This window comes from Thamnophis sirtalis, unplaced genomic scaffold, assembly GCF_051295495.1.
Source record: "Thamnophis sirtalis isolate CommonGarterSnake01/CBP01778 unplaced genomic scaffold, rThaSir2_p1.2 scaffold_13, whole genome shotgun sequence".
NCBI lineage: Eukaryota > Metazoa > Chordata > Lepidosauria > Squamata > Natricidae > Thamnophis > Thamnophis sirtalis.
In genome coordinates, this window is record NW_028261393.1 from 7127679 (window position 1) to 7154154 (window position 26476).

Here is a 26476-nt window from a genome sequence, read left to right on the forward strand (position 1 = left end):
TGTTACGTCATCACAACGCGACGAAAAAGATCGAAAAATTGAAATAAAAATTAAATTACAGCAAGCCGATTCACATAAAGGTAAGGGTTAGGTTAAGGGTTAGGGTTAGGGTTAGGTTAAGGGTTAGGGTTAGGTTTAGAGCGTTAGCGTTACGTTTAGCGTTAGGTTAAGGATTAGCGTTAGGTTTTTCGTTAGGTTAAGGGTTAGGTTTAGGGTTAGGTTTAGGGTTAGGTTAAGGGTTAGGTTTAGGGTTAGGTTTAGGGTTAGGTTTGGGGGGGGTAGGGTAAGGTTTTCGCTTTATTTTTACATTTTTCGATCTTTTTCGTCGCGCTGTGATGACATCACATACGCGCTTTCGTCGACCACGATTTTGTCGTCCGCGGTTTTGTGGTGGAACCCACAAAACACCCCAAACTGAATTAATCCAGAGTGAAGATCAAGTTCCCAATTCCATGTCCCCCTTTGAATCAAATCTAACTGAATATATGCTCAACCCTACCCAGTACCCAAGCTTTAGGAAGCAATCCCTTTCCTTACAGCAGGGGGCAACATACTATTCCTTTATACTTTTTGGTGCGGTACATTCCCTCCAGCGCACATATAAACACACACAAACACACTCTCTTGTACAAAAACCGAAGTTTGCCAAATTTTAATCAAGTTCCTCCATTGCAAATGTCGCCTATCCTCTTTTGTAAACACTGTGGATGTGGGAACTACCAAGTCCCCACGTTTTGGGGGGGGGGTTGGAAGCGGGTTGGGGTAAAATCCAGATACCTGGGTCACCCTTTAAAGGAACCCGCTTTCCTCCGCCGTCACGACAAACTAAGTAAGGGCAGCTAACAAAAAGGCAAGGGGGAAGAGCCCCGAATTTGCGATGAGGCCAAGAGCTCCGCTGCTGGGTTTCTCTTTCCCTGCTGTGTTGCGTTCTGGGCTTTTAGGATCGCTGAATAATGAGGTGCTCGTTGTGTTCCTCGTAGCTTCTTCTTCTGCTCCAGATGAAGACATCAGGTTCATTTCAGATAGGTTTTCACACCCTGGCTTGCTGCACGGAGTCTTGGTTTTGGGATGGGCGGTGCTAAGTGCCACAGCAAGGCCGATTCCGGGATTGTGGATGGAGTCGGACCCTCTGGGGTGTGTTGCTGAAGAAGCATTTGCTTCAGTCTCGCCTTCTACCATGAAAGAGCTGTTATCTGCAGAGGCGATCGGAAACCTGGGGAGAACATTGCTGGCCAGGCCTTCTGAAGTTGCATTACGGCTGGTGGGAGTTGATACGGGGATACTATTATCAACAACGAAGTTTTCACCTCCAAGTGTGTCGTGGCCACGGTCCATGTTGGTGCTTTCTGAGGAATTAGTGGCAGGAGAATGTCCATGTTCTTCTACAGCTAAAACAGAAACATTACGCATGTTTTCAGCGGAGGAGGAATAGAATTCTGATTCCCGATTGATTCCTTCTCTGAGAAAGTTACCAGCATTGGGAGTGTCTTCCTCAGAGCTGGAGCTGTTGACTGGTTTCCCGCTTCCAGGAGAAGAAGGTGCAGGGTTCCTGGAAGGAGAACCTCCATGATCCTTCTCATTGGTGGCTATGAAGTGTCCCCCAGCGGGGAGGCACGTCTCTTCTGTCTCACATGTATCACTTGCTACCTCCTTATCATTGCTAGACGCTAACAAAACCTCTTTGGAGGTACTTGTCTGGATGGGGGAGGAAGTGGTGGGAGAGGTAGTCCTGTTCCTCTTGGCAACGATGAAAGGTATCAGTAGAGCCACACCACCAGGTTTGCCAGAAGAAGTTGCATTGCTTGTCCCCAGGTTTGTTGTAGCCGAGGAACTGCCTGAAGGACCACGTTCAGGTTGTGAATCACCTGTAGAAGAAGATGTTTCTCTGCTTTCAGAAGAGTTTCCAGAAAGGTTCTCCTCATAGGGTTTTCCACCTACAAAGGTGTGGTCATGGTGGGATGAAGGTCGGGCATTGCTCTCGTTGACCAAATTCTCACTCGCTTTCTCTTCATCAACCACGTAGATGGTCTCCTTATCAGTGTGGTTTCCAGGAGGCGGGACCTCACCGATAGGTAAGCCCATCACCACCATGTTACCGTCTTCCACCTCATCTGAATAGAAGCAATCAGATTTGGGTATGGGCTTGGTTGGCTTGGGGTCGAACGTGACGCATCCTATATCCTCAATGTCTTCGGGGCTGTCAGCAGGGACTCGGGATTCCGTGATCACACCGTCTACAATGCGGTTGTTGCAGAGGTTTCCTTGGCAACAGATGGTGTCAGCCTCTTCCAGCTCTTGCACCAATTCCAAGAGGGAACTCCGGCACATGGCAGGGGAAGCACAGCCTTTGAAAGTCACCAAGCTCTCCTCTTTCCCAGCTGCAAGGAGAGAAAAGGACAAAAGGAGAGTAACCAACAATATCAACCCAAGAATTGATTAGACCTGGAAGAGATTGAATGAGCTCCCCGCGCCCAGGAGATAGAATATGTCTCCATTCTGGAGTCACCAATTGTCTAAGTTCTAGTTCAGGGGTCTCCAAACTTGGCAATATTGGGAGTTGCGGATTTCAACTCCCAGAATTTGGATCTTCTGGATCTTTGGCCTGCCACACTTTCTATTCTTCTACTATGTATTTTCTATTGTGGGAAAATGGGGGGGGGGACTGTACGGAGTTACTTAATGGGTAGCCAAAACAAAATTCCTTCTAGAAAGTCAAGGTCATCCTTTGTCTCTGCACCTGACTGGAACTGGATGGGTGGAACTGCCAGCATGGCAGTGGGAGATTGGACCATGGGATGGACTTGTGGGTGTGGGGGCAAGATCTTGAACTTTCAGCTAGGTGGGGAAAGCCTAGAAACTTCCAGATTCTGGATTTCCCAAGTGTGCCAACATGGCTCTCTTCATAAATTGGAACTTTGAGCAATCCTTTGCCTTGGACTCTGATTTACTTTTGGATGCTTTTTGGAACCCTGACAGTCACCGGCTGTCTTAAGTTTTAGTCCAGGAGTCTCCAAACGTGACAACATTAAGACTTGTGGACTTCAACTCCCAGAATTCCCCAGCCAGGAGTTGAAGTCCACAAGTCTTGAAAGCTGCCATGTTTGGAGACCCCTGTTCTAGTCCATCCATCTAAACATGGGGCCTTTGTGAGTCTCTATTCTACCGTCGTCCTTTAAGCAAGACGAAAGAGGAAGTGCAAAAACTGTGGTTAGTCTTGTCTCTCCGTTCCAGATAATTCTGTGGGTTAAATTGTCTGAGTCTAACTACCACGTAGGCAGTAGGTCCTGTAACACTCACTGCTAGTAAAGAAGCAGTGGCAATTTCTCCCGGCCCCAGGCTGCCTTCGGAAGCTAGCGGTGAGCAGACTGCCTAGTCCCCAGACTGAATCTGTAGCTTCGATTTCAGGTTTTGAGGATTCTCTTTTGCACAATACGCTGGAATCGGTTCAGCTGGGCATTTGGCCAAGAGATGGAACAGAAACTGCTTTCATCATTTTGATTGATGACCTCTTCTGGGAACTGGGCGTGAGGTGGAAAGTGTGTGGTTTTTCTCACTCTCCTGGGCCTCTTGGAAATTTTGGATGCCCTCAACCATTCTATCCTTTTGCATGGTCGGATAGAATTATAATGCTTTATTGCAGTAGTTTTGGTTCGCCTTATTTCTTATTACTGCCTGACTCCTCGGTTGCTGATCTGTGAGACCCAGTGGTGGGTTTCAAAAAATTTTCGAACCTACTCTGTGGGTGTGGCCTCCTTTGTGGGAGTGGCTTGCTGGCCATGTGACCTGGTGGGAGTGGCTTGCTGGCCATGTGTTCTCTCTCTCTCTCTCTCTCTCTCTCTCTCTCTCTCTCTCTCTCTTTCCTTCCTTTTGTCTCTCTGTCCCTTTTTTCTTTTTTTCTTTCATCTCTCTCACTTTTTCTTTCTTTTTTTTCTTTCTTTCTTTCTTCCTTTCTTCCTTTCTTTCTTTCTCTTTCTCTTTCTCTCTCTGTGTGAGTCTGTTTGTCTGTCTGTGTGTGTGGCTCTTTGCCTCTCTCTCCATCCCTCCCTCCCTCCGTGTCTCTCTATGTGATTCTCTCTCTGTGTCTGTCTGTCTGTCTGTCTCTCTCTATCTATCTATCTATCTATCTATCTATCTATCTATCTATCTATCTATCTATCTATCTATCTATCTATCTATCTATCTATCTATCTCTCTATCTCCTCCAGTGGTGGGTTTCAAAAAATTTTGGAACCTCTTCTGTAGGTGTGGCCTGCTTTCCAGGTGCACTGGTGGAACCTCTTCTAACCGGTTTGGGAGATTTGACGAACCGGTTTTACCGAATAGGTGCAAACTGGCAGGAACCCACCTCTGGTGAGACCACACAGTGATCTCCCTCTCCATGTGATTCAATATCTAGGGATGGTCATCCAGAGCTTTGAGGTGAGGTACATGAGAATGCTGAGGCCACCTAGCTCTCCTGCTCCTTACCATCCAGCAACTGATGTATTGTATAACACTAGATGAAGAGGCACAATTTTGAGGTTGCGTTGGGGAATCCCAGCCATTAACTGGGCATGTTGAATCAGGCATTCTTGGTTTCGGCTTGGACAAAACACGTTATATGAGACGGGATGCTATATTAGTCCATATTTAGCAGATTATATAAGCCAGGCAACTTTAAGACTTGGCAACTTTGAGGCTTGTGGACTTCAAGTCCCAGAACTCCCCAGCCAAGCAACTTTAAGATTGTAGAACTTCAACTCCCAGGATTGGCTGGGAGTTCTGGGAGTTGAAGTCCACAAATCTTAAAGTGGCTGGTTGAGGAATTCTGGGAGTTGAAGTCCACAAGTTTTAATGTTGCTGGCTGGGGAATTCTGGGAGTTGAAGTCCACAAATCTTAAAGTGGCTGGTTGAGGAATTCTGGGAGTTGAAGTCCACAAGTTTTAATGTTGCTAGCTGGGGAATTCTGGGAGTTGAAGTCCACAAGTCTCAAAGTTTTCAACTTTGGAGGCCCCTGATACAAGCCAAAGGGGAAAGTTCTGAGACCAAATGCTCACCTTTACGGCTGCTGCCAATTCCCTCCAGGCACATGTTACGAGCGCCGGTGCACTTCACTTTGGAGATGGTCTTGTTGGAACATGCACCCCTGGAGCCCTGTCCATCCACACAGCTGTAACACTCCAGCCCGTTTGGTGCCTGGCTTTCCAGGTGCAATTCTGAAGCAGGTGGAGATACAAAGTAGGAAACATCTATGAACGTTTGTGGATCAAGATCAGGACCTTGAACTTTAGGCTGATCCCAGAGAAAGTCAAGCCAGGAGATACTTATTTACACAAATAAGATATTTCAGAGAGATTCTCTCTCCACAATGTCCTACATAAGATGCCCAAAATTCTCTTCCGTGCATACATCCTGTTAGGTAAGCTCCCCGTTGGGAGAGCAAGTGCCTTCAGAGAAGCATTGTGAGAGTTGTGTTGGGGAACACACAAACCAGCATACAGAGATACTGCAGTTTAAATAGGCTTTTACTTTTGTGGAAATAGAGGTATCAGAGTCCATCAAACAGTCCAAGTCATCCACAGATAAGACAGTCAGTCATCAATGTCTTTCAGTTAAGGGATAATCCAAATAACATAGTCCAGTATCATATAACCAGTTCGGCATTCAAAGTTTGCTAACAGTTGCAAAACTTACAATAGCTCACGGCACTTCCAGATCAAATCAGCATCTAAGAACAGAGAGAGCTAACAGTCGTTCTGGCTCCCTCTTATGGCCGATTGAGGAAAAACAGCAACCAATCACATTTTACAGTATGATTTAAAGAAACAGGTACAACATTGTTACATGATTCATATATTGCCAACCCAACCGTTAGAATTATATTCCTAACACATCCGATGCAATCCATGCTATGTTTTGAACCCTAGTCTGTTTGGAGATGGGTCATCATCTCCCACCTTTGCAAATGTCCTCCTGGCTGAGAAATTATTTGATTTTTTTTGCAAAGGGAAATGAGGAAGCGAAGAGGAGGCCAATAAGGCACCAGGCTAGAAAGCGGGAGATTGGGAATTCTAGTCCTGCCATAGGCATGAAAGCTGGCTGGGGGAACGGGACGTTGGGCCACTCACTAGGAGACGGTGAGTTCTAATCCTGTTTCAGACATAAAAGCCGGCGGGGGACTTTGAAACATTCCCTCTCGGCTAACCCACCTCGCAGAATTGTTGTTGTGGGGGGGAGAATAGGATGCAGAAGGGTTGGATACAGGGGAGGGCTGCTACAGGTTTTCCCGGGTTCAAGAGAACCCGTAGCTAGCGTTATGGCTGGTTCAGAGAACCTCAAATCCCACTCCTTGCTGGCCCCACTCACCCTACACTACCCCTCCCAGGACTCTCCACGAAGCCCGTTTTGGATGTGAGGTAAGTACACGGAGACTCAGGGAGGGCTAAAAACATCCCAGAAGTTCCAGAAAGCAGGAAATGCCCCGGAGCCTGGGGAAGACAGTTTTTACCCTCCTAGAGGCTCGAAGAAAGCCTCCAGAGCCTGGGGAAGGTGAAAACGCTCCCCCCCGCTCCGCTGTGGTGTAGGAGGACGACTAGGCCATGCCTACCATGGCCGCACCCACCCAGCAACCGTGCCCAATGCACCCACTGGGAAGAGGCTCCAGCTGTTCGTCTGCCTCTGAAGGCAGCTGATAACTGTCAGACGGCTCTGGCTCCCTCTCTGCCTCCGACACAGAGCCCTCACACTGGGAACAGGCTCCAGCTGTTCATCTGCCTCACGGATGCCTGAAGGCCGCTGATAACTTGCATATGGCTCTGGCCCCCTCTCTGCCTCTGACACAGAGCCTTCATCCGAGCCTTCCCCAGACTCCAGGACTGGCCCAGGTTCCTCCCCAACCTCCTCACTGTCTGAATATGCTGCCAGCTCCGCTGGTGGGCCACAACATAGATTAGAAGCTCTGCCGTGTTGAGGGCATTGTGAAATCCGAGCCGAGGTGGTGCAGTGGTTAGGGTGCAGTACTGCAGCCACTTCAGCTGACTGCTAGTTCTGCAGCTCGGCAGTTCAAATCTCACCGGCTCAGGGTTGACTCAGCCTTTCATCCTTCCGAGGTGGGTAAAATGAGGACCCAGATTGCTGTTGGGGGCAATATGCTGACTCTGTAGACCGCTTAGAGAGGGCTGAAGACCCCATGAAGTGGTATATAAGTCTAACTGCTATTGCTATTGCTAAATCTGTTAAATCTCTGAAACGATGACCCCGGGGGGGTCACAGATATCTAGTAGACAAACAAAGAAATGCATCCTGAAGTGACCCTCAGATTTCAAAATGATGCAGTCCTAGATACAATGTGCAATTGAGCGGGAGGATTACCTGGGGTGAAGGTGTTGCAAAGAGGAGTATTGCAGCAGCTGGCGTGGATGGTTCGGTCTCCTGAGTAAAAGCTCAAGGTATCCTCACATCGGGGGAGATTGGTGCAACCTTTCAGCTTGAGATTGGAATACGGACCTATTAAGAAGGAGGTTTGATAGAGCGGGCATTACACCCACAGCACTAAGTGTCATCCCTTCCTCGTCATTTATTTATTTATTTATTTATTTTTTGCCCAGAGACAGAAGACAATGGTTGAGTAAGGCATATCTCAACACTGGGAGGTCCTAAGTGATGGCCTTTCAGTCCAGCTTCATGAACGATTAGCCAGATCTCACAGCTTGGTCCCTTTGATTTAATGTCCCCGTTCTCTGCTTATGTAGTATCCTAAGAAATAGTTCTGGAGAACTTAGCAAAAGTTGCTCGTTCCTTGTTGATCCAAATAAAGGTATCATCCAGAGATGGAGGTTGGGTGTCGTGGTGGTAAAAGCCACCCACTGCGGTGGAATGTAGTCTGGATTTCCAGAATGGCCTCTGCATTCCAGAGGGCAAAGAGGCAGTAAAGCATGGAAAGTTTGGTTGGGAGAAAGAGAGTTAAGAAGGCTCCTTCATAGCAATTCCCAGAGTATATCTATAATGATGCAAATTGCTGCCTTACTTTGGCAAGATTCTGTCGGCAGGCGAGGAACAACAAAAGGACCTGCTCAAAAGTCACTCCACATGTCTTTCTTGGTTCTTGGGGTCTGACACCCATCCCCATATACATATAAGCTATATTCACAACCAAATCAATGACATGGGCTTCTGGCTACAACAATGTTAAGAAATCTTTTTGTGGACCAACAGCACAATTTTGATTTTTGTTTTCCTTAGGTGTGCTTCTTTGAATCTAATTTGCATATGTTCCCTTCTCATCAGCTGGGTTCCTCTAAGGCAGGGGTGTCCAGAGGTGGGTTCCTACCAGTTTGCACCTATTCGGTAGAACCGGTTTGTCAAATCTACTGAACCGGTTAGAAGAGGTTCCACCAGTGGACCCGGAAAGCAGGCCACACCTACAGAAGAGGTTCCAAACTTTTTTGAAACCCACCACTGGTCCTTGGATATGATTATTCTGCACTATCATGCTCCTATTTATAAAACTCAGTGCCTCTGTGAAAGGTAAGGATGACTACTGCGTTTGTGGTACAATCAGAACATTGCGTGTGTTGAAGTTGTTTTAACGCAAACCAAAGATGCCTTTTAAAAAACAAGTTGACATCATATTCTTATGCAGGCCAGTGCTGTGGGTGAGGGAATTTAAGGTGGTTCTGACAAGTGTCGTCGGCATCTTCATATCCGGTCACATGGGCAGCAAGCCACTCCCATCCAGGCACATGGGCGGCAAGCCACTCCCACAAAGGAGACCACACCCACAGAGTAGGTTCGAACAATTTTTGAAACCCACCACTGATGTGGTCACATGGTGGCATCACGTGATATATCAGAACTCCCCCCCCCCTTTGCTAAGCTGGTGCGGGCATGGCCAGCACATGATGGATCTGTCCCCTGGGCTGGGAGTTTGACAGCCCTGCTCTAGACTAAGGCATTTCACATGTCAGTTACGAACTTAGAAGCCACGTTGGTGTATCATGACTAATTTGAACCTTAGTTGGTTTTTGGGGAATCTTAGCATGTTGTCTGAATTCAGGTTTTTGGTTAGAAATGGTTCGGTATAATGTGCACACATGCTTCTCCAGGAAAACAGATTATTCAAATAATCAAATTTAGAACAGTGGTGCAATGCTTCCATTCATCTTAATCCAGCCATTTATCCCCATCTCCAATCTACCTACTGTATTTTTCGGAGTATAAGACGCACCAGAGTATAAGATTCACCAAGGTTTTGAAGAGGCAAATAAAAAGAAACGTTTTTGCACTCTGCAAACCTCTCAGCCTGTTATTTTCTCCCCAAAAAGGCATGAATAGCCTTTAGGGGGCTTGCAGAGTGCTTTGGGGGGGGGGAACGAGCAAAAACACGGTCCGTTTTTCTGAAAACGGGCCCGTTTTTCGTTAAAAAAAAAAAGGACATGGATAGCCTTTAGGAGGCTAGTAGAGTGCTCCTGGGGGCTGGGGGGGCAACATTGAGCAAAAAATGGCCTGTTTTTCGCTCATTTCTGCCCTCCCCAGCCCCCTGGAGCACTCTATAAGCCTCCTAAAGGCTATGCATGGTCATTTTGGTGAAGGGGGCGGGGTTTCAGGAGGCAAAAAATGCTGTATTCAGTGTATAAGACGCACCCAGATTTTCAGCCTCTTTTTTGAGGGAAAAAGGTGCGTCTTATACTCCGAAAAATATGGTACCTCTTTCTTTCTTTCTTTCTTTCTTTCTTTCTTTTCCCCAGATTTTTCCTCGGCTACTTACCCAACTTCCCAGTGATGTCAAGATCCACACATTGGTCCTGATCCCCAATACAGCTGATTTGAGTGCGAGAAGCTTCAGGACACCAGGCTCCCTGGGAGGCACATGTATGACAGCGCATGTGATTGATTGGGGCAGGATGAGAGACTGGGGAGAAGCAGACAAAAGGGTGGAAATTAACCTCGAATCTCTGTTCCAGCTGTTGCACGGTTGTGATTAAGATAAAGATACGTCTCCATGGGTTCCTGATGAATATATGTCCAAAAATAGATTGCCAACATATTTTCTGGGATCTTTTTTCAGTTTTCCAGTCAAGCCTACAGTCCTGATATTTCTAGGTGGTTCCTTTTCCAAGTGCAAATCAGATCCAACCCTGCTTAGTTTCTGCAATGGAATGTGTGAATGACCATGGAGAGACAAGGGGAAGAGATGCAGCCTAGGAAACAAGTAGATAAGAGAGGGAGGAGCCCCCAGTGGCTTAATGGACAGAGAAAGAAACAAGGAAAGGACCTTCCCTTATAGATCAAGCAATTAAAAAGTCTGAAATACTTTCGGAAGTCAAGAACAAATTCTTCTTCCAACTCAGCTGCCCCAAGTCTTGCAACAATATCCCCACTCAATACAAAATAAAACAAAATAAAGGAAAGGAAAGCTAGACATTTGGTTCTTGTCAATTTCATCTTCCCCACCCCACTAAAAAACTACTAAGGGGAACTGCAAAGCTATGAAGCCGTCATTCCCCTTATAAGACCTAAAGCTCAGAAGTTTGGAAAGACAAAGGGGAAGAGCTCCCTCTAATGGAGGAATAGAGCCACAGCCTCTTAAAAACAAAATTCCTTGCTTGGCGACAAACGAAAAGTGCAGTTGAGTCAGAATCGGTTCTTTTTCTTCAACTGTTGGAGAAACCGAGCTGGAAGACCAATATCTGAAGCTGCTTTCAAGCTGGCAGAGAATATCCATGGAGTGCCAGCCCAGCTCAACTCAAACGAATGTTTCGTTTTCATACTTTCTACCAGCCCACTGAAAATGCGGTGAGCTGTACTTTAATTCAAAATGCCAGTTTGATCTAGTGGTTAAAGTACCAGGCTAGAAATCAAGAGACTGGGAGTTCTAGTCCTGCCTTAGAAAGCCGACTGGATGACTTCTAGTCCTGCTTTAGGTATCAAAGCAGGCTGGGTGACTTTCAGCCAAACACCAGAAGACAGTGAGTTCCAGTCCCGTCTTAGGCATGAAAGGTGGCTGAGTGGCTTTGGGTCAAACACCAGGAGACAGTGAGTTCTAGTCCCACTTTAGGCATGACAGGTGGCTGAGTGGCTTTGGGCCAAACACCAGGAGACAGTGAGTTCTAGTCCCACCTTAGACATGAAAGGTGGCTGAGTGGCTTTGGGCCAAACACCCAAAGGTGATGAGTTGTAGTTCCATCTTAGGCATGAAAGGTGGCTGAGTGCCTTTGAGTCAAACACCAGGAGACAGAGATTTCTAGTCCCATCTTAGGCATGAAAGTTGGCTGAGTGTCTTTGGGTCAAACACCAGGAGACAATGAGTTCTAGTCCCACCTTAGGCATGAAAGGTGGCTGAGTGGCTTTGGGACAAATACCAGGAGGTGATGAGTTGTAGTTCCATTTTAGGCCTGAAAGGTGGCTGGGTAACGTTCGGCCAAACACCAGGAGGCAGTGAGTTCTAGTCCCACTTTAGGGACTATGAAAGCCCACTGGATGCCTTTAGGCCAGTCGCTCTCTCTTATCTCAACCCTCCTCAAGGGTTATTGCTGTGGGGAAAATAGGAGGTGGAAGGAGAATTAGATATATTCGCTGTCAAGTTATTTTTAAAAATAATAAAGGTGGGATAAAAATAAAAAACGAGTGAATAAATAAGTAAGAGTCATTTCTGAAGTCACGTTAGCTCCTATACTCTTCCCTTCACCTGGGAATGTTGCATCTTTCAGAAGAGCCACAATGTCTACGGTGTCCTGGGGTCTTTCTACTTTCGGAAACAGGACCCCCCCCCTGGCCCAGTTCAAAGGGACTTCAGGACTCACCAAAGTAGGTCTCGTTGTTACAGCCATCCTCCGCGCAAAAGTTTGCTTGGTACAAGAGAGTCATCAGATGCGAAGTCATGGAAAAAGATTCAAAGGGATAGAGATGCCGAGCGCAGCCTTTCCTCACGGTCTGGAATTCCAGAAAAGCTGAGTGGGGGGGAGTAGAAGATGGAAAGATTATTTTTTTTCAGGCTGGACAATTCACGACACAGTCAAGGTAGACAAGACTTGGGAGAGTGGAGAAGATAGTCTCTAGATATATTGTTTGGTTTTTTCCCCCAATACTTCCTTCTCCTCTTTCCCACCCTCTCTACGATCCTGGCACTTTGCCCCAAATCCATCGGGTGCTTCCCCATCGGTTCACTGGAGGGCGAACATCACAGCTCGCTTTCCAGAGGAAGCTGCAAAGGAAGTGACATCAGAAACAATTGCCACTCTAGGATGCTGCACTCGTTCTCCTTAATGGCCCAGGCATTCCAGAGTTATGCTGGAACACACAGACACACACACAAACACACACATACACACACACCAGAGGTGTCTTACACTCCCCCCACCCCCAAGAATTTGTTTCCAGTGGTTAAGTCATCTCTGTACCAAGTTTGGTTGAAATTGCTCAAGGCGCTCCAGAGTTATGCCTGGAACATACATACATACATACATACATGCATGTATGCATGCATGCATGCATACAACCTTTTATATATAGATAGATTTGTCTATTTTACAAATAGACCTCTCTTTTTTTGAATTCCTGTGTTTGGCTTTGGAAGACAATATCCTTTCCTGCAATGCAGAGGTCTCCAAACATGAAGACTTATGGACTTCAACTCCCAGAATTCCCCAGCCAGCTGGGAGTTGAAGTCCACAAGTCTTCAAGTTGCCAGGTTTGGAGATCCCTACTGTAACGGAATGTGAGAAAGACCTTGGGAGACAGGCAAAGAGATGCTGCCAAGGGAACGGTCAGATAAGAGACAGGATAGCCCACAACTGGACAGTGGGTGGGGCAAGAAGCTCAGAAAAGACCTTCCCTAATTCTAGGGCTGTAAAGGAAGCTGTGGGTGGAGGATTGAACTTTCAGACTTGACAGATTCTGCCAAGATAACTTTACAATAAAGTGGAACTAGCTCATCTGGTTGCAATTCCTATCTGATATACCCTGGGATGCCAACAGCCAGTCTGAAAATATAATTTACCCCATGTACTGCTCAAGAAACTAGAGAGGGTTTCTTCTGAGCCACTGCCTCACCCACTATACAGCTGCAAGCTGTGCTGCCTTTTATCTAACCATTCTCTTCCCTTTTCATTGCCCTGTCTCCCAAGGCCTTTCCTTTTGCATCTTGGAGCGGAGGGAAGGGGCGCGACAAACGGGTATGCAACAGCAACCTTTATTAAAAACAGAGTGACTACGATTCAACGTGGCGTGGTTCGCGCCAAACATTTATACCTCCGGGTTTGAACGAGGAGCCAATGGGGCGTCGAGTAGCTCGACCAATCAGGGCGAGGATTGAACCGGCTCCGCCCGGGAACCAATCAGAAGGGAGTCCTTTATTCCCGCGCTTGTATTTCCCGCGCTAGTATTCAACACCCCTCCCCCCCCTAGTCAAAGAGTTCCCTTAGGAAGGGCAAACATAGTCTTGTAAGTAGGTGGGACGGTGACGTTCTCGTCCCGACCTTCGTGGCTCCCCGGCGGTTGTCGTCGGGGGGGGAACCGCCGGCGGAGGTGTGTCCGTGGCGGGGCGGTGAATCTGCGACGCGGCCCCGTGAGATGGCGCTGGCCCCGGGCCCCGTGCCCGATGTCCATTTGTCCGGGGTGGCGTCTCCGTGGCAACAGGAGTGTCCGACAGTGGCCCCGTGCAGTCCGGTTGGGGTGTAGGTTCAGAGTCTCGATAAGGGCTTCGAGGAAGGGAGTAGCCGGGTGAGGCGCGTTTGTCCGAAAAGTTCGCATCGGCTTGTCCCCCGTTCCCCGGGTGGAGGCGGTCCGTTGGGGGGAAGGTCATCGAGGGTGGCTCATGCTGAGAGCGGGTGTCTGAGAGGCTCGGGCCGTCTGTTTCCGCGGGGAGGCGCCGCCTTAACTGGTCCACGTGGCGCCTCCATTGTGTTCCATCGGCCAGGCCAACCCTGAAGGAACAGGGGCCCGTCAGAGCTATGATGGTTGCGGGAACCCACCGTGGATCCCCAGAAAAGGAGCGGGCCCATACAGGATCCCCTAACTTAAACGCGTGGGAAGGAAGTGCCCCCAGGTTGCTCGGCAGATCCCCTGCGTAAAGTGGATGGAGCCTGTCTAGGGGGGTTCGCAATCTCCTACCCATCAAGAGCTCCGCGGGGCTTTTATTAGTCGTTGGGCAGGGTATGGAGTGCTGGCTCAAGAGGTAAGCCACCACTCTTTCTTGCCAGTCGCCCTGGTCCATGCGGCCCAAAGCTTCTTTGGCTGAGCGAACTGCGCGCTCCGCCCGGCCGTTACTAGCTGGGTGATAAGGGGCTGTGGCTGCGTGTCTGATTCCTTGTTCGGCCAGGAATTCTTGGAACGTGGTGGAGGTAAACTGGGGCCCATTATCTGAGACTATCACATCCGGTAACCCATGGGTGGCGAACATCTTACGAAGGGCCCTCACTGTACTCTCTGCTGTGGTGGAGGTCATGATTACCAGCTCCACCCACTTGGAGTAAGCATCGACTACTATCATGAAGTTTCGGCCGCGGAAGGGGCCGGCAAAGTCAATGTGTAAACGGGACCATGGGCCTCTAGGGATTTCCCACTCATGGGGGGCGGCTGTGGGGGGATTCGGTCTAGAGTTTTGGCAGATCCTGCATCGGCCTACGTAGTCTGCAATTTCCGAATCTAGCAAGGGCCACCACACATAGCTACGGGCTAAGGCTTTCATTCGCGCTATGCCTGGGTGGTTTTTGTGGAGTGCGGGCAGGATTCGTGCCCGCAGGGCTGTGGGGATCACTACCCTATCCCCCCAAACAAGACAACCCCCGTGAAGGGCGAGTTCGGCTTGTCGTGCTTTAAATGGTCGGAATCCTTCCGCTACCTTTTCCGCGGGCCAACCCCTCAAAACCCATGAAGCTACTTGGGATAGAACGGGGTCAGCCTTTGTGCACGCTGCGACGTCCGCGGCAGAGACGGGGAGGTCGGATTCGGCGATGGACAAAATGGAGAGAGCGGGCACGTGGGCTGTGTCCGTCTCTGGCAAAGGGCAACGGCTCAGGGCGTCTGCGTGCCCTAGCTGCTTACCCGGACGGTATAACAGCGTATACGAATACGCCGTTAGGAACTCCGTCCAGCGTGTCATGCGGGGAGACAAAATGGGGGGGGGGGTTGGCTTGTCGCCTGCCAGTAGCCCCAGGAGCGGCTTGTGATCCGTGACAAGGGTGAAATTCCTACCATAGAGGTAGTCATGGAACCGCTTAATGCCGGACACTGCAGCCAGGGCTTCTTTATCGATTTGGCTATAGTTCCGCTCCGTGGAGGAGAGTGTCCGGGAATAGAAAGCTATGGGGGCCTCTGAGCCGTTCGGGAGGGCATGGCTCAGGACCGCCCCTATGCCGTAAGGAGAGGCGTCGCAAGTCAGAACTAGGGGCATCCTATCGCTATATTGAATTAGGACTGCCGACGAGGTCAAAATGTCTTTTATAGCCACGAACGCGTGCGCTTCACGGCTACCCCATTGCCAGGCCGCTGACCGGTCAAGCAGTCGGTGTAGCGGCTCAGCTAGCGACGCCTTGTGGGGAATAAAAGGGGCGTAGAAGTTTAAAAGCCCCAGGAACGCCTGCAATTCCGTCCTAGAGGTGGGTGCAGGTGCGTTTTTGATGGCGGCGACTTTGGAAGGAGTGGGGTGGATGCCTTGGGCATCGATGAGGAACCCCAAGAATTCTACTTTGGGAACAGCAATTTCGCATTTGCTGCGCTTTAGTTTCAGTCCTGCCTCCCTAAAACGTGTGAGAACCTCCCGCAGTATTTTCAGGAGTTCCGAATGGCTGGGGGCTGCGACCAGGACGTCGTCGAAGTAGGGAACGACGCCTGGGAGTCCGTGGAGCAACCGCTCCATAAGGCTCTGAAAAATCCCCGGGGCAAACGAAACGCCGAATTGGAGGCGGCGGCAACGGAAGGCCCCGCGGTGGGTGACGATGGTCTGGGCTGTAGCCGCATCGTCGTCTACGGGAAGCTGCTGGTAGGCCTGTGCCATATCTAGCTTGGCGAAAATGCGGCCTTGCCCTAAGGAGTGGAGTAGGTGTTGCACTACGGGAACCGGATATGGGTTTGCCTGCAGGGCCAAATTGATGGTCGACTTATAGTCGGCACATATTCTCACCGATCCGTCGGGTTTGACCGGGAGGACTATGGGGGTTTCCCAACGGGCGTGATCTACGGGCTCGATTACCCCCTGCTCTATAAGCTTATCAAGTTCAGCGTCTACCTTTGCTCTCAATGCGAAGGGGACCCTGCGTGCCTTCAGCCTAATGGGGGCGACCTGGGGATCGAGGCAGAGGGAAATGGGGGTGCCCTTATAACAGCCCAATTTCCCATCGAACACATCTGCGAACTCATCTAGAACGCTATCTACGGTGAGGGGGACTACCCTGTGCACCCCCTCTATGGTGAGGCCCAAGGCGGGAAACCAATCCAACCCAAGGAGAGCGGGCAGATCGTTCCTGACGATTAGAACTGGGAGTTTCCCCTTAAAGTCTCCGTATTCCACCTGGATGTGGAATATTCCTGCCGTGGGAATCCCATTTCCCTGATAGTCTAGGAGGGAGACCCCGACGGGGCGCAAATGGCTCTGGGGAACCCCGGGACAAAGGCGGGAAAACAGGGCCCAAGATAGGAGAGAACGGGAAGACCCGGAATCCACCTCCATTCGACAAAGCTGACCTTCGAGTCGGACGGCGGTGCTGATTTTGCGATCGCCGGCGGGAACGTGGGAAGCCTGGTAGACCACGCAGTCGGCGCTGGAGGGCTGGTAGGTTGAGTGGCAGTCCTCAGTTCGCCTCGCAGGACGTGGCTGTTGCCGGCGTTGCGGTGCCTGGCGCTGGTCGCTGGGCTGCATGAACGATGGGGCTGGCACGAGAGCCCGGCAGACCCTGGCGAGGTGTCCTTCTCCTTGGCAGCGGCGGCAGACGGCGGAACGGAACGGGCAGGATGCGCGGCTGTGGCGGCCGCCGCATCCGCGGCAAGGTGCGTTTGAGACTGGCTGAGCGGGCGTCGGTGGTTGCTGGTGTGGCCTCCGCTTCGGCTGCGTCCTCATTTGTCCGACTGTTTCCTCCTCCTCGTCTTCAGCAGGAGAGAGGTCGTCGACGAGGTTCGTCTGGGTGGAAGGCCCCGCGGCGGTTTGCGCGGGGGTTTTCAGCTGGAGGCGTTCGATGTCGGCCGTGGATTGTTCGGAGAGCTCCGCTGCTCGCGCAGTCTCCACGGCTTGCACCAAGGTGATTTTGTGGTTCCGGAGCATGCGGCTGCGCAAATGCACGTCGCGGACCCCGCATACAAACTGCTCCACGAGGTTCTCCTCCAGGTCTCTAAAAACTGGCTGATGGATTCGTTGGGCTTCTGCACTCGGCGGCGGAAGGTGAAACGGCGTGCGATCAAAGAGGGTGAGGGAGCATAGTGGTCCCTCAGCCTGGACATCAGCTCGTCCCACCCAAGTTTGTAGGCTGGCCTCGGGGCGGCCAGGGCTCTCGCAGAGGCGAACATGGAAGGCTCACAGCAGGACAAGAAGAAGCTGCATTTCTCCTCGTCGGTCTGTGCCTGGTTCTTCGATGCGATTAAGTAGCACTCGAAGCGCTCCATGAAGCCGTCCCATGATTCTCCGGCGGATCCGAATGGCGCGAAAGGAGGAAGCGCTGATGCCATCGTGGTGTGGAGCCAGAGAGGGGAAGAAAGAGGGCGGAGAAAATTTTGCGTTCGCTGCCGGAGTTCTCGGCCTGAGGATAGCGTTCGTGCTAGTTCAGACGCGGTGGCAGCTGGCTTGTTCTTCTCCGTGGTCGCGGGAATCGGGATCCCACCTTCGTCGCCAGTTTTGCATCTTGGAGCGGAGGGAAGGGGCGCGACAAACGGGTATGCAACAGCAACCTTTATTAAAAACAGAGTGACTACGATTCAACGTGGCGTGGTTCGCGCCAAACATTTATACCTCCGGGTTTGAACGAGGAGCCAATGGGGCGTCGAGTAGCTCGACCAATCAGGGCGAGGATTGAACCGGCTCCGCCCGGGAACCAATCAGAAGGGAGTCCTTTATTCCCGCGCTTGTATTTCCCGCGCTAGTATTCAACATTTCCCACATGCCATTAAACTTCCCTTGTTTCTTTGCTTCCTCTGCCGGCACTCCAGGAAATTCAAAGAACAGGGATGGCTCTACTACCATTAATGTTCAGGTATTTCTCAGATCATTCATATCTTGCTATGGCGGCTTAAACAGCAGCCCAAACAGCAAACAGCAGAGTGCAACTAGAATACTGCATCCAGTTTTGGTCACCATGTTATAAAAAAGATGTTGAGACTCTGGAAAGAGTGCAGAGAAGAGCAACAAAGATGATTAGAAGACTGGAGGCTAAAACATGTGAAGAACGGCTGCAAGAACTGGGCATGGCTAGTTCAATGAAAAGAAGGACTAGGGGAGACATGATAGCAGTGTTCCAATAACTCAGGGGCTGCCACAAAGAAGAGGGAGTCAAGCTATTCTCCAAAGCACCTGAAGGCAGGACAGGAAGCAATGGATGGAAACTAATCAAGGAGAGAAGCAACGTAGGACTAAGGAGAAACTTCCTAACAGTGAGGACAATCAACCAGTGGAACAGCTTGCTTTCAGAACTTGTGGGTGCCCCATCGCTGGAGGTTTTTAAGAAGAGATTGGACAACCGTTTGTCTGAAATGGTGTAGGGTTTCCTGCATGGGCAGGGGGTTAGGACTAGACTTCCCAGGTCTCTTCCAACTCTTTTACTCTGTGTACTCTGTACACCACTTGTTAGGTAAGCTCCCCGTTGGGAGAGCAAGTACGTTCAGAGAAGCATTGTGAGAGTTGTGTTGGAGAACACATAAACTGGCATACACTGCAGTTTAAATAGGCTTTTAATTTCATGGAAATAGAGGTATAAGAGTCCATCAAACAGTCCAAGTCATACATGGATAAGACAGTCAGTCATCAACGTCTTTCAGTTAAGGGATAATCCAAATAACATAGTCCAGTAACATATAATCAGTTCAGTACTCAAAGTTTGCTAGCAGTTGCAAAACTTACAATAGCTCACGGCACTTTCTAACAGCCAGCTTCCAAAACACTCAGATCAGCCCAGCATCTAACAAACAGAGAGCTACCAGTCATTCTGGCTCCCTCTTATGGCCGATTGAGGAAACAGCAACCAATCACATTTTACAGTTATGATTTAAAGAAATAGGTATAGCATTGTTACATGATTTATATATTGCCAACCCAACCATTAGATTATATTCCTAACACAACTGATTGCAGCATTTGCAAACAACGGATCCCACTAAAGTGACTTTTTCAATGCAGCTGCACATCGTTTTTCTATGTTCAAACCACCTGTGTTCTGACTTCCTTACAGAAGACAAGAACATTGTTGTGCAAAGTGGGGCACCTGCTGGTCGAGGTCGAGAAAATAGCTGTAACAGAATGATTCTTAAAAGTTCTGTCTGTTTTGAAAAATGGGCAGAGAGCTTCAATTGTACCATTGTGGCCATCTTGATTTTTTGGGGACTACACACATTGCAGACCATGCTTGCAATGAATGACACTTACAGACATGAGCCTTTCGGACTGATGTTATGCAGCTGGCTGAGGAATCTTTGCAGGTCACGTTCTCTCCAACACAACTGTATTCTCCGTGGCATGTGTTACACTGCAGGCAAAACACTAGGAAGAAAAGAAGAAAAATTACTCACGGCGCCTTTAAGACTGTAGTACTTCCCTTAAGACAAGTGAACTTCAATTTCCCATGCCTCTGTTATGCACTTATTTAATGCGACAGAGAAAGAAATAACATGGATTGGATAAGAAAGAGGACAATAAAGGCAGAGTATATTAAAAATGTTCCATATATTTTAAAATCTGTGCCCTGTGAGCTTGCGAGTTGTTTGACAGTGACGTGAGTGGCACATAAATTTAATAAATAAAATAAAAAAATAAAATACAATTTCTATGCCTAAAAGAACTAGTTTTGCATGCATTATAAACCATGCCACAAAAGGATGTTTGGAAAATCCAATTGTTATTAAAAGAACTTTTTAACACCCAGTTTCAGGAGCCAGAAATGTGAAGCTGGGTTCATCTTTACTTTTGCCTTTTCTATCTCTTCTACATTCATCAGCGTAGCGAATCATCCTGCCTCTGCAATTACATGGCAGAGAACATGGAGGACTAGAAACTTTCTGTTGAGAGAGGCGCTTTTAAATTTAAACCAGAGGTGGGTTCCTACCGGTTCGCACCAGTTCAGTAGAACCGGTTCATCAAATCTACCGAACCGGTTAGAAGAGGTTCCACCAGTGGACCCGGAAAGCAGGCCACAACTACAGAAGAGGTTCCAAATTTTTTTGAAACTCACCATTGATTTAAACCCAGAGTTTTAAGAGAATTGGGAGGGGGTGGTATGTGGAACCAAGACGAAAGTCTGGTTTTGTGTCTAATTATTCTGTTTTCTTGTCACTTCCATCATCTTGGAAGAAACTAAATGATGTTTATGTGAAATCTAAGGTAGCCTTTTAAAGGGTGGAGTTCTGTTGTGCTATTTATCTACTTTCGGCAAGTAGAAACATGTCTTCTCAGCTTCACTATTAGGCCACATTATTATAATTATTGCCAGTAAACCTATCCCTGTTCAGATAGTTCAGGAAACATACGAGACTGGATTGCATCTTGCAATAAACTCTTGATCGAGTTGATTATTGAATAACTTGCAGTGTAAGTAACTTGCTAAGCCAGCAACCACCTTCTGCAATCCTGGATTTATATAACGCATTAATCCAAACTATAAAGCCAGGTTATTGCAATACGTGAGTTTAATCTCAAAAAGGGATCAAGTGACCCCGGGACACAGCAACCGTCATAAATGTGAATCTGTTGCCAAGCACCCTAATTTTGATCATGGCACCATGGGGATGCGGTAAGGGCTGTAACAGTGAAAAAACGGTTGTAAGTCACTTTTTTTTTACAGTCCAATTGTTGGTTTTCAGATCATCTTGACTTGCTGCTTTCTATATTTGTTAATTCCTGAGGGTGACCTGGGTGTAACAATTCCCACGTGCCTTCAATTTTCCTATCCAGCTGCCAGTGTTCACCACTAGCATGCAAATGCAAGAAAACATCTTCATAAGGAAAGCATATTTCCATTATAAGTAAGGCATGTTTTCTTACAAGTACCGTGTTTTCCCGAAAATAAGACAGGGTCTTATTTTCTTTTGACCCCCGAAATAAGCACTTGGCCTTATTTTCGGGGAGGTCTTATTTTTTCTGAGGTGCAGGAGGCGGTGAGTGTGGTCACTTCATGGCTGCTGTTGTGTTGTCATATTTTGGGGAGGGCTTATTTTCAGGGGAGGGCTTATTTTAGCGCATGCACTCAAAAGCCCAATTGGGCTTATTATCCAGGGAGGGCTTATTTTCAGGGAAACATGGTATGCCCCACTGAATTCAGTGGGGAATTGTCAAAAGCTAGTGAATGGAGTTTGCGATCCGATGTACAATTATGCATAAATAATCCCCATTGGACATTGATGGCTGAACCAGCCAACAATATATTCTATTATTTTGAGTAGCATCAGAATATTCTCCTGCTTTTTCCCAGCGGCATTAAGTATTCTGAAAATCCATCAATTCTATTTAAGCTATTTAACTTTTTAAAAATCGAGCAGTGACTTAAAAAAAGAAAGAAATATTTTACATATCAAGTTACTTACAGTATACATTGCAACTACCCTAAACTAAAACACATTGAAGACATCTAACTGTCTCTTCTCACTTTTCAGATGACTTGTTCATTTTGCACCATAGATGGGAAAGAAGCAGCTAAATTTATTTTTCACCTGCTAAAAGATAAAATAGGTTTTGTTTATCTGCAGGCTGGACGCAGTGTCTGCCTACTGATTGACAGGACAAAGCTTAACATTCATGGCAACATTAGTAATATTGATATTATTATATCATAATGTGTTTTCTTTCAAACCTGTCAAACCTGTTGCAGATATTCTTGCCGTATTATTACAGTTTATACGTGCTCAATAATTGCCCTGTTATTGCAACTGGATACAAGCAATGCGTTGAGCGTTATCATGCTTTCTTCCAAATGTCCACAGATCTTGGGTTGGCCAACCTCAACGGGTGGTGGAACAGCCCTAAGTGCTACAAGCAATTATTAAGATGCAACAATCCATCAAACTTGTTGATTTTACTTTGCACAATGATGTCTTATCAGGTTTTTTTTATTTTCTGGTAAACTGAATTGGATTGCAACCTACATTAGATGTCTATGGAGATTCTCAGTCATCCAGGTCATGGTCCAGTCTACAACACAACAGTCGCAAGAAGGCTCCACACTCATTTGTCGAGGATAAGAAGCAAAAAGCCTGCCGAGTCCTTCCCTCTTTCCTGCCGACGTCTCCTGCCATGTTCTCTCTCCTCACACGATCTGCCTGTGCTGGGCTTCGTAGAGGATTTGGCACCCGCCTCACAGAATCACGCTAAAGTGGTTGTACTTGGTGATTCTGGTGGAATTGGCCAGCCTCTCTCCCTCTTGCTGAAGAACAGTGACACTGATGACACAGATAAACCTCCAGGTGGCCTTAACGACTCTCTAAAACAATGCAAATGACCAGCTGTCTGCAAGGAGTGTAAATCCTTTCATTCCCCACCATCCTGTCGAAGCTGAAGAAGCTTCTTGGATGAGAAGCGAAACGTTTGCAAGGAAAAACTAAAAAAATAATCCAGTTGCTTCTTGAAAAAAGCACCTTTGGGATAATCTACACTAGGTGTTTCAGTTGAAATATCCTCCAACTTCAGCATTCAATATTCCGGAATTTCTGGGATTTCAACTCCCAGAATTCCCAAGCTAGGATGCTGGCTGGAGAATCCTTGGAGTTGAAATCCATGCATCTTAAACTCAGCTATCCCTGTGAATTGAAATCAACGTAGGGAGGTTGGGGAAAAAATGACCTAAATCAATGTCCATCTGAGATTCTCAGTCATGGTTGTCCCAAAGGTGCATTTTCAAAATGCAATTGGATTTTGTTGTTTCCTTGAAGATGTTTCGCTTCAGCAGTTCCAAGAAGATTCCACAGCCATTTGCGCTATTCAGGTGACTCTGAGGTCACAGATAAACCTTCCAAGTGGCCTCAAGGACTCTCAGAAAGAGCACGAACGACCAGAGGACTGTAAGGTATATCAATCCTTCCATCCGCCACTATTCAGACGGGACGGAAGAAGCTTCTTGGATGAGAAGGGAAACGCTTTCAAGGAAAAACAAAGCATCTTTGGGACCTATATAAACAGTCTTATATTGCTGAAGGTAAAGTCCCTTCTGAAGCAAGACATTTACTTCTAATACTCTGAACGTGTTAGAAGAGAGTTTCTCAACCCTGACATCTTTTAAGATGTGTAGATTCCAACTCCCAGAATCCCCAAGCTAGCATGCTGGCTGGAGAATCCTTGGAGTTGAAATCCGTGCATCTTAAAGCGGCCAAGATCGAGAAACACCGAGTTGGAAAGCAGAACAGATGGGAAAGTTAGAGGTGGTAATAAAATTTCGCTTCAGTGAAAATGTAAAACGGATTCTCCTGCAGCACAGACCAATAAAGCATCATGTAAGAAAGGCCACAAGAGTTTTGATGAAGAGAGCTTTCTCCTGAAAAAAAGTGGCGTACCACTTCCCCCACCCCCACCCCAAGTCACAAATCCAAAACAAAAGTAAAAATTCTTCCATCAGTAAAAGAGCTACGGAACTTATAAGGAAAGTAGAATGATTGTTTTTTAAAAAATAATTTTTGTTAAACAATTTTCTTCATTTTCATCTTTACAACACTTCAGTATCAAACGGTATACTATGTATGTATGTATGTATACTGAAGTGTTGTAAAGATGAAAACTGTGATATAAAATGAAGAAAATTGTTTAACAAAAATTAAACAAAAATGTTTGTGTGTATCTATATCTGTCTGTCTGTTTGTCTGTCTGTCTGTCTGTCTGTCTATCTATCTCTCTCTCTCTCTATCTATCTATCTATCTATCTATCTATCTATCTATCTATCTATAATATATAAAAGAATATATATATATATATAAAAATGTATATATATATATATATATATATATATATATATTCTTTTATATATACTAAATAGAAATATACTAATATGTAAACAATGAATATATATATATATATATATATATATATATATATATATATATATATATATATATATATATATATATATATATATATATTCATATATATGTTGTATTTGTGCTGATAAATAACAACACAAATGTAACAAAGGCAACAGTAAAAATATTGGGTTTCTGTCTGGATGGTCTCTTGTGATGAGCCGATGGACAGAGAATGGAAGCAGTGAACTTCCTCCCATATTTGGGCATACCAGTGGTTGTGACTTATATATATCCCTAAGGCTTCTGCCTAAGATGTAATCAGCACAGGTTCGAATCCCAGTAAGGGTCTGGCTAGCTGATGAGAGCTAAATAGCTTGAAATAGATCTATACTAGTCTCCCTTTATTTATTTATCAGCACACACACACACACACACACACACACACACACACACGCGTAATACATTTTATCGCATCTTATCATACTGTAATGTTATATATTCTTCAACTACCCTTATATTTATACTTATTTCTGTTTTCTAAGTACTTAAGCATCTTTCTTTGTTAATTTCCTAATCTTTGCTTCTAATCAATTGTACCAGAAAGTAGAATAATTCTGATAAGTTGAACTAAAGCAGAGTATGAGAGTTGCAATTGGCCCTTGAATAGCAATAAAATGGAGTCTACCAAGGCACCCAGTCCCGTTTTACCTTGGCTGAGGAGGGTGAGGAGCAGCACCGTTAGCAGGTTCTTAGCCATCTTGAGATGCCTCTAAGTTCCCCCTTAGTATCCTGCTCCCAGGACGTGGCCAGCTTCTCATGAGCTTCTAAATATTCCTGGCTGAACATTCCCTTCTATATGGACCTGCCCAAAAACCAAATACCTGTCTGGGTTTTCATTGGTCTCGAGCTAAGATCCTCCTCTGTCCCAAGGAGTGAGAAAGGGCAGTTTCACCTCTGGCATGTCAGCAGCCATCCCAGAGGATGCTCTGCAAGAAATCCACCCAGTATCAGGATGAGTCACCGTTGGAATTCATCCGGAGCTCCTGAAAGCATCCCAAAGGACACAGGGGAAGCTGAAGCACATCAGGAATCCAATCCAGCTGGTTGGAATGAGAGGGAGGAGAAAGAGAGGGAGAGAGAGAGAGAGAACAACCTGGCAGGGAATGGGAGAAAACAAGAAAGAAGAGAAAGGAATGAGGAGTAAGTCCGGAAAGAATGCTTCCCGGGTAGTCCCTGACTTATGGACACCGTTGAGATCTGAAGTTCCATTGCAAAGTGAGACTCATTAGATCCTGCTAAAGGAAAGGAAAGAAGAGGAGAGAAGAGGAAAGGAGAAGAGAGGAAAGGAAAGGAAAGGAAAGGAAAGGAAAGGAAAGGAAAGGAAAGGAAAGGAAAGGAAAGGAAAGGAAAAATGCATTCCAGCATGCAGTGTCTTCATGGGAGCAAAATGAAAGAGGCCAGTCGTTTGAAGCATTCAATCCATTGGAATAGTGCGGAAGGGACCATGGAGGTCTTCTAGTCCATCCCCCTGCTCAAGCAGGAGACCCTCTACCAATCCAAACAAGTGGCTCTCCAGCCTCTTCTTAAAAACCTCCAGGGATGGGGCACCCACAACTTCTAAAGGCTCCACTGGTTGATTGTCCTCATTTTTAGGAAGTTGATCCTTAACTGCTTCTCTCCTTGCTTAGTTTCCAACCCTTGTTCCTTATCCTGCCCTCTGATGCTTTGGAGAATAATTTGAACCCCTCTTCTTTGTGGCAGCCCCTCAATTATTGGAGCACTGCTACCAGAGGTGGGTTCCTACTGGTTCGCACCGGTTCGGTAGAACCGGTTCATCAAATCTAGCAAACCGGTTAGAGGAGGTTCCACCAATGGACCCGGAAAGCAGGCCACACCTACAGAAGAGGTTGCAAAACTTTTTGAAACCCACCACTGAGTCTGCTCCCATGTCACCCCTAGTCCTTCTTTTCTCTAAACTGGCCATACTCAAATTCTGCAACCGTTCTTCATATGTTTTAGTGTATGTTCCAGGCCTTGAATCATCCTAGCTGCTCTTCCCTTCATTTTTGTCCAAAGTCCCAACATCTGTTTTGTAACTTGGTGACCAAAACTGGAAGCTGTATTCCAGGTATGGGTCTTACCAAGGTTTTATAAAGCGGTACTAATACTTTACGGGATTTTGATTCTGGTACTAATACTTTACAGGATTTTGATTAGCCAAGGGAATGGCTAATCAGTCTGGCAAGATTCTTGTAAATAAACTGCTTTGGCTTGTTCACCGAATTGTTGTTGGTTCCTTGTGTCTGACAGGTTGCTAAGTGAGTTGTGCACAATGTTGCCATCTTTTTTTGTCCCACTTGCTTG

General features: G+C 47.1%; 1 protein-coding gene and 1 long non-coding RNA gene across 2 annotated transcripts in view; one reads left to right on the forward strand and one right to left on the reverse strand.

Moving 5' to 3' along the window:
* The window catches only part of LOC148042948 (uncharacterized), a 281857-nt gene that overhangs the window by 82224 nt on the left and 173157 nt on the right, over positions 1-26476 (forward strand). The gene's annotated exons all lie outside the window — the stretch shown is intronic.
* LOC148042950 (uncharacterized) lies at positions 747-24869 on the reverse strand. Its single transcript, XM_087727449.1, has 7 exons — positions 24821-24869; positions 19541-19654; positions 11781-11927; positions 9746-9889; positions 7351-7485; positions 5037-5195; positions 747-2378 (listed from the first exon to the last, which is right to left on the reverse strand). Exons 1-7 carry the CDS (start codon positions 24867-24869, stop codon positions 826-828), a joined length of 2301 nt encoding a protein of 766 aa, XP_087583575.1. The 3' UTR covers positions 747-825.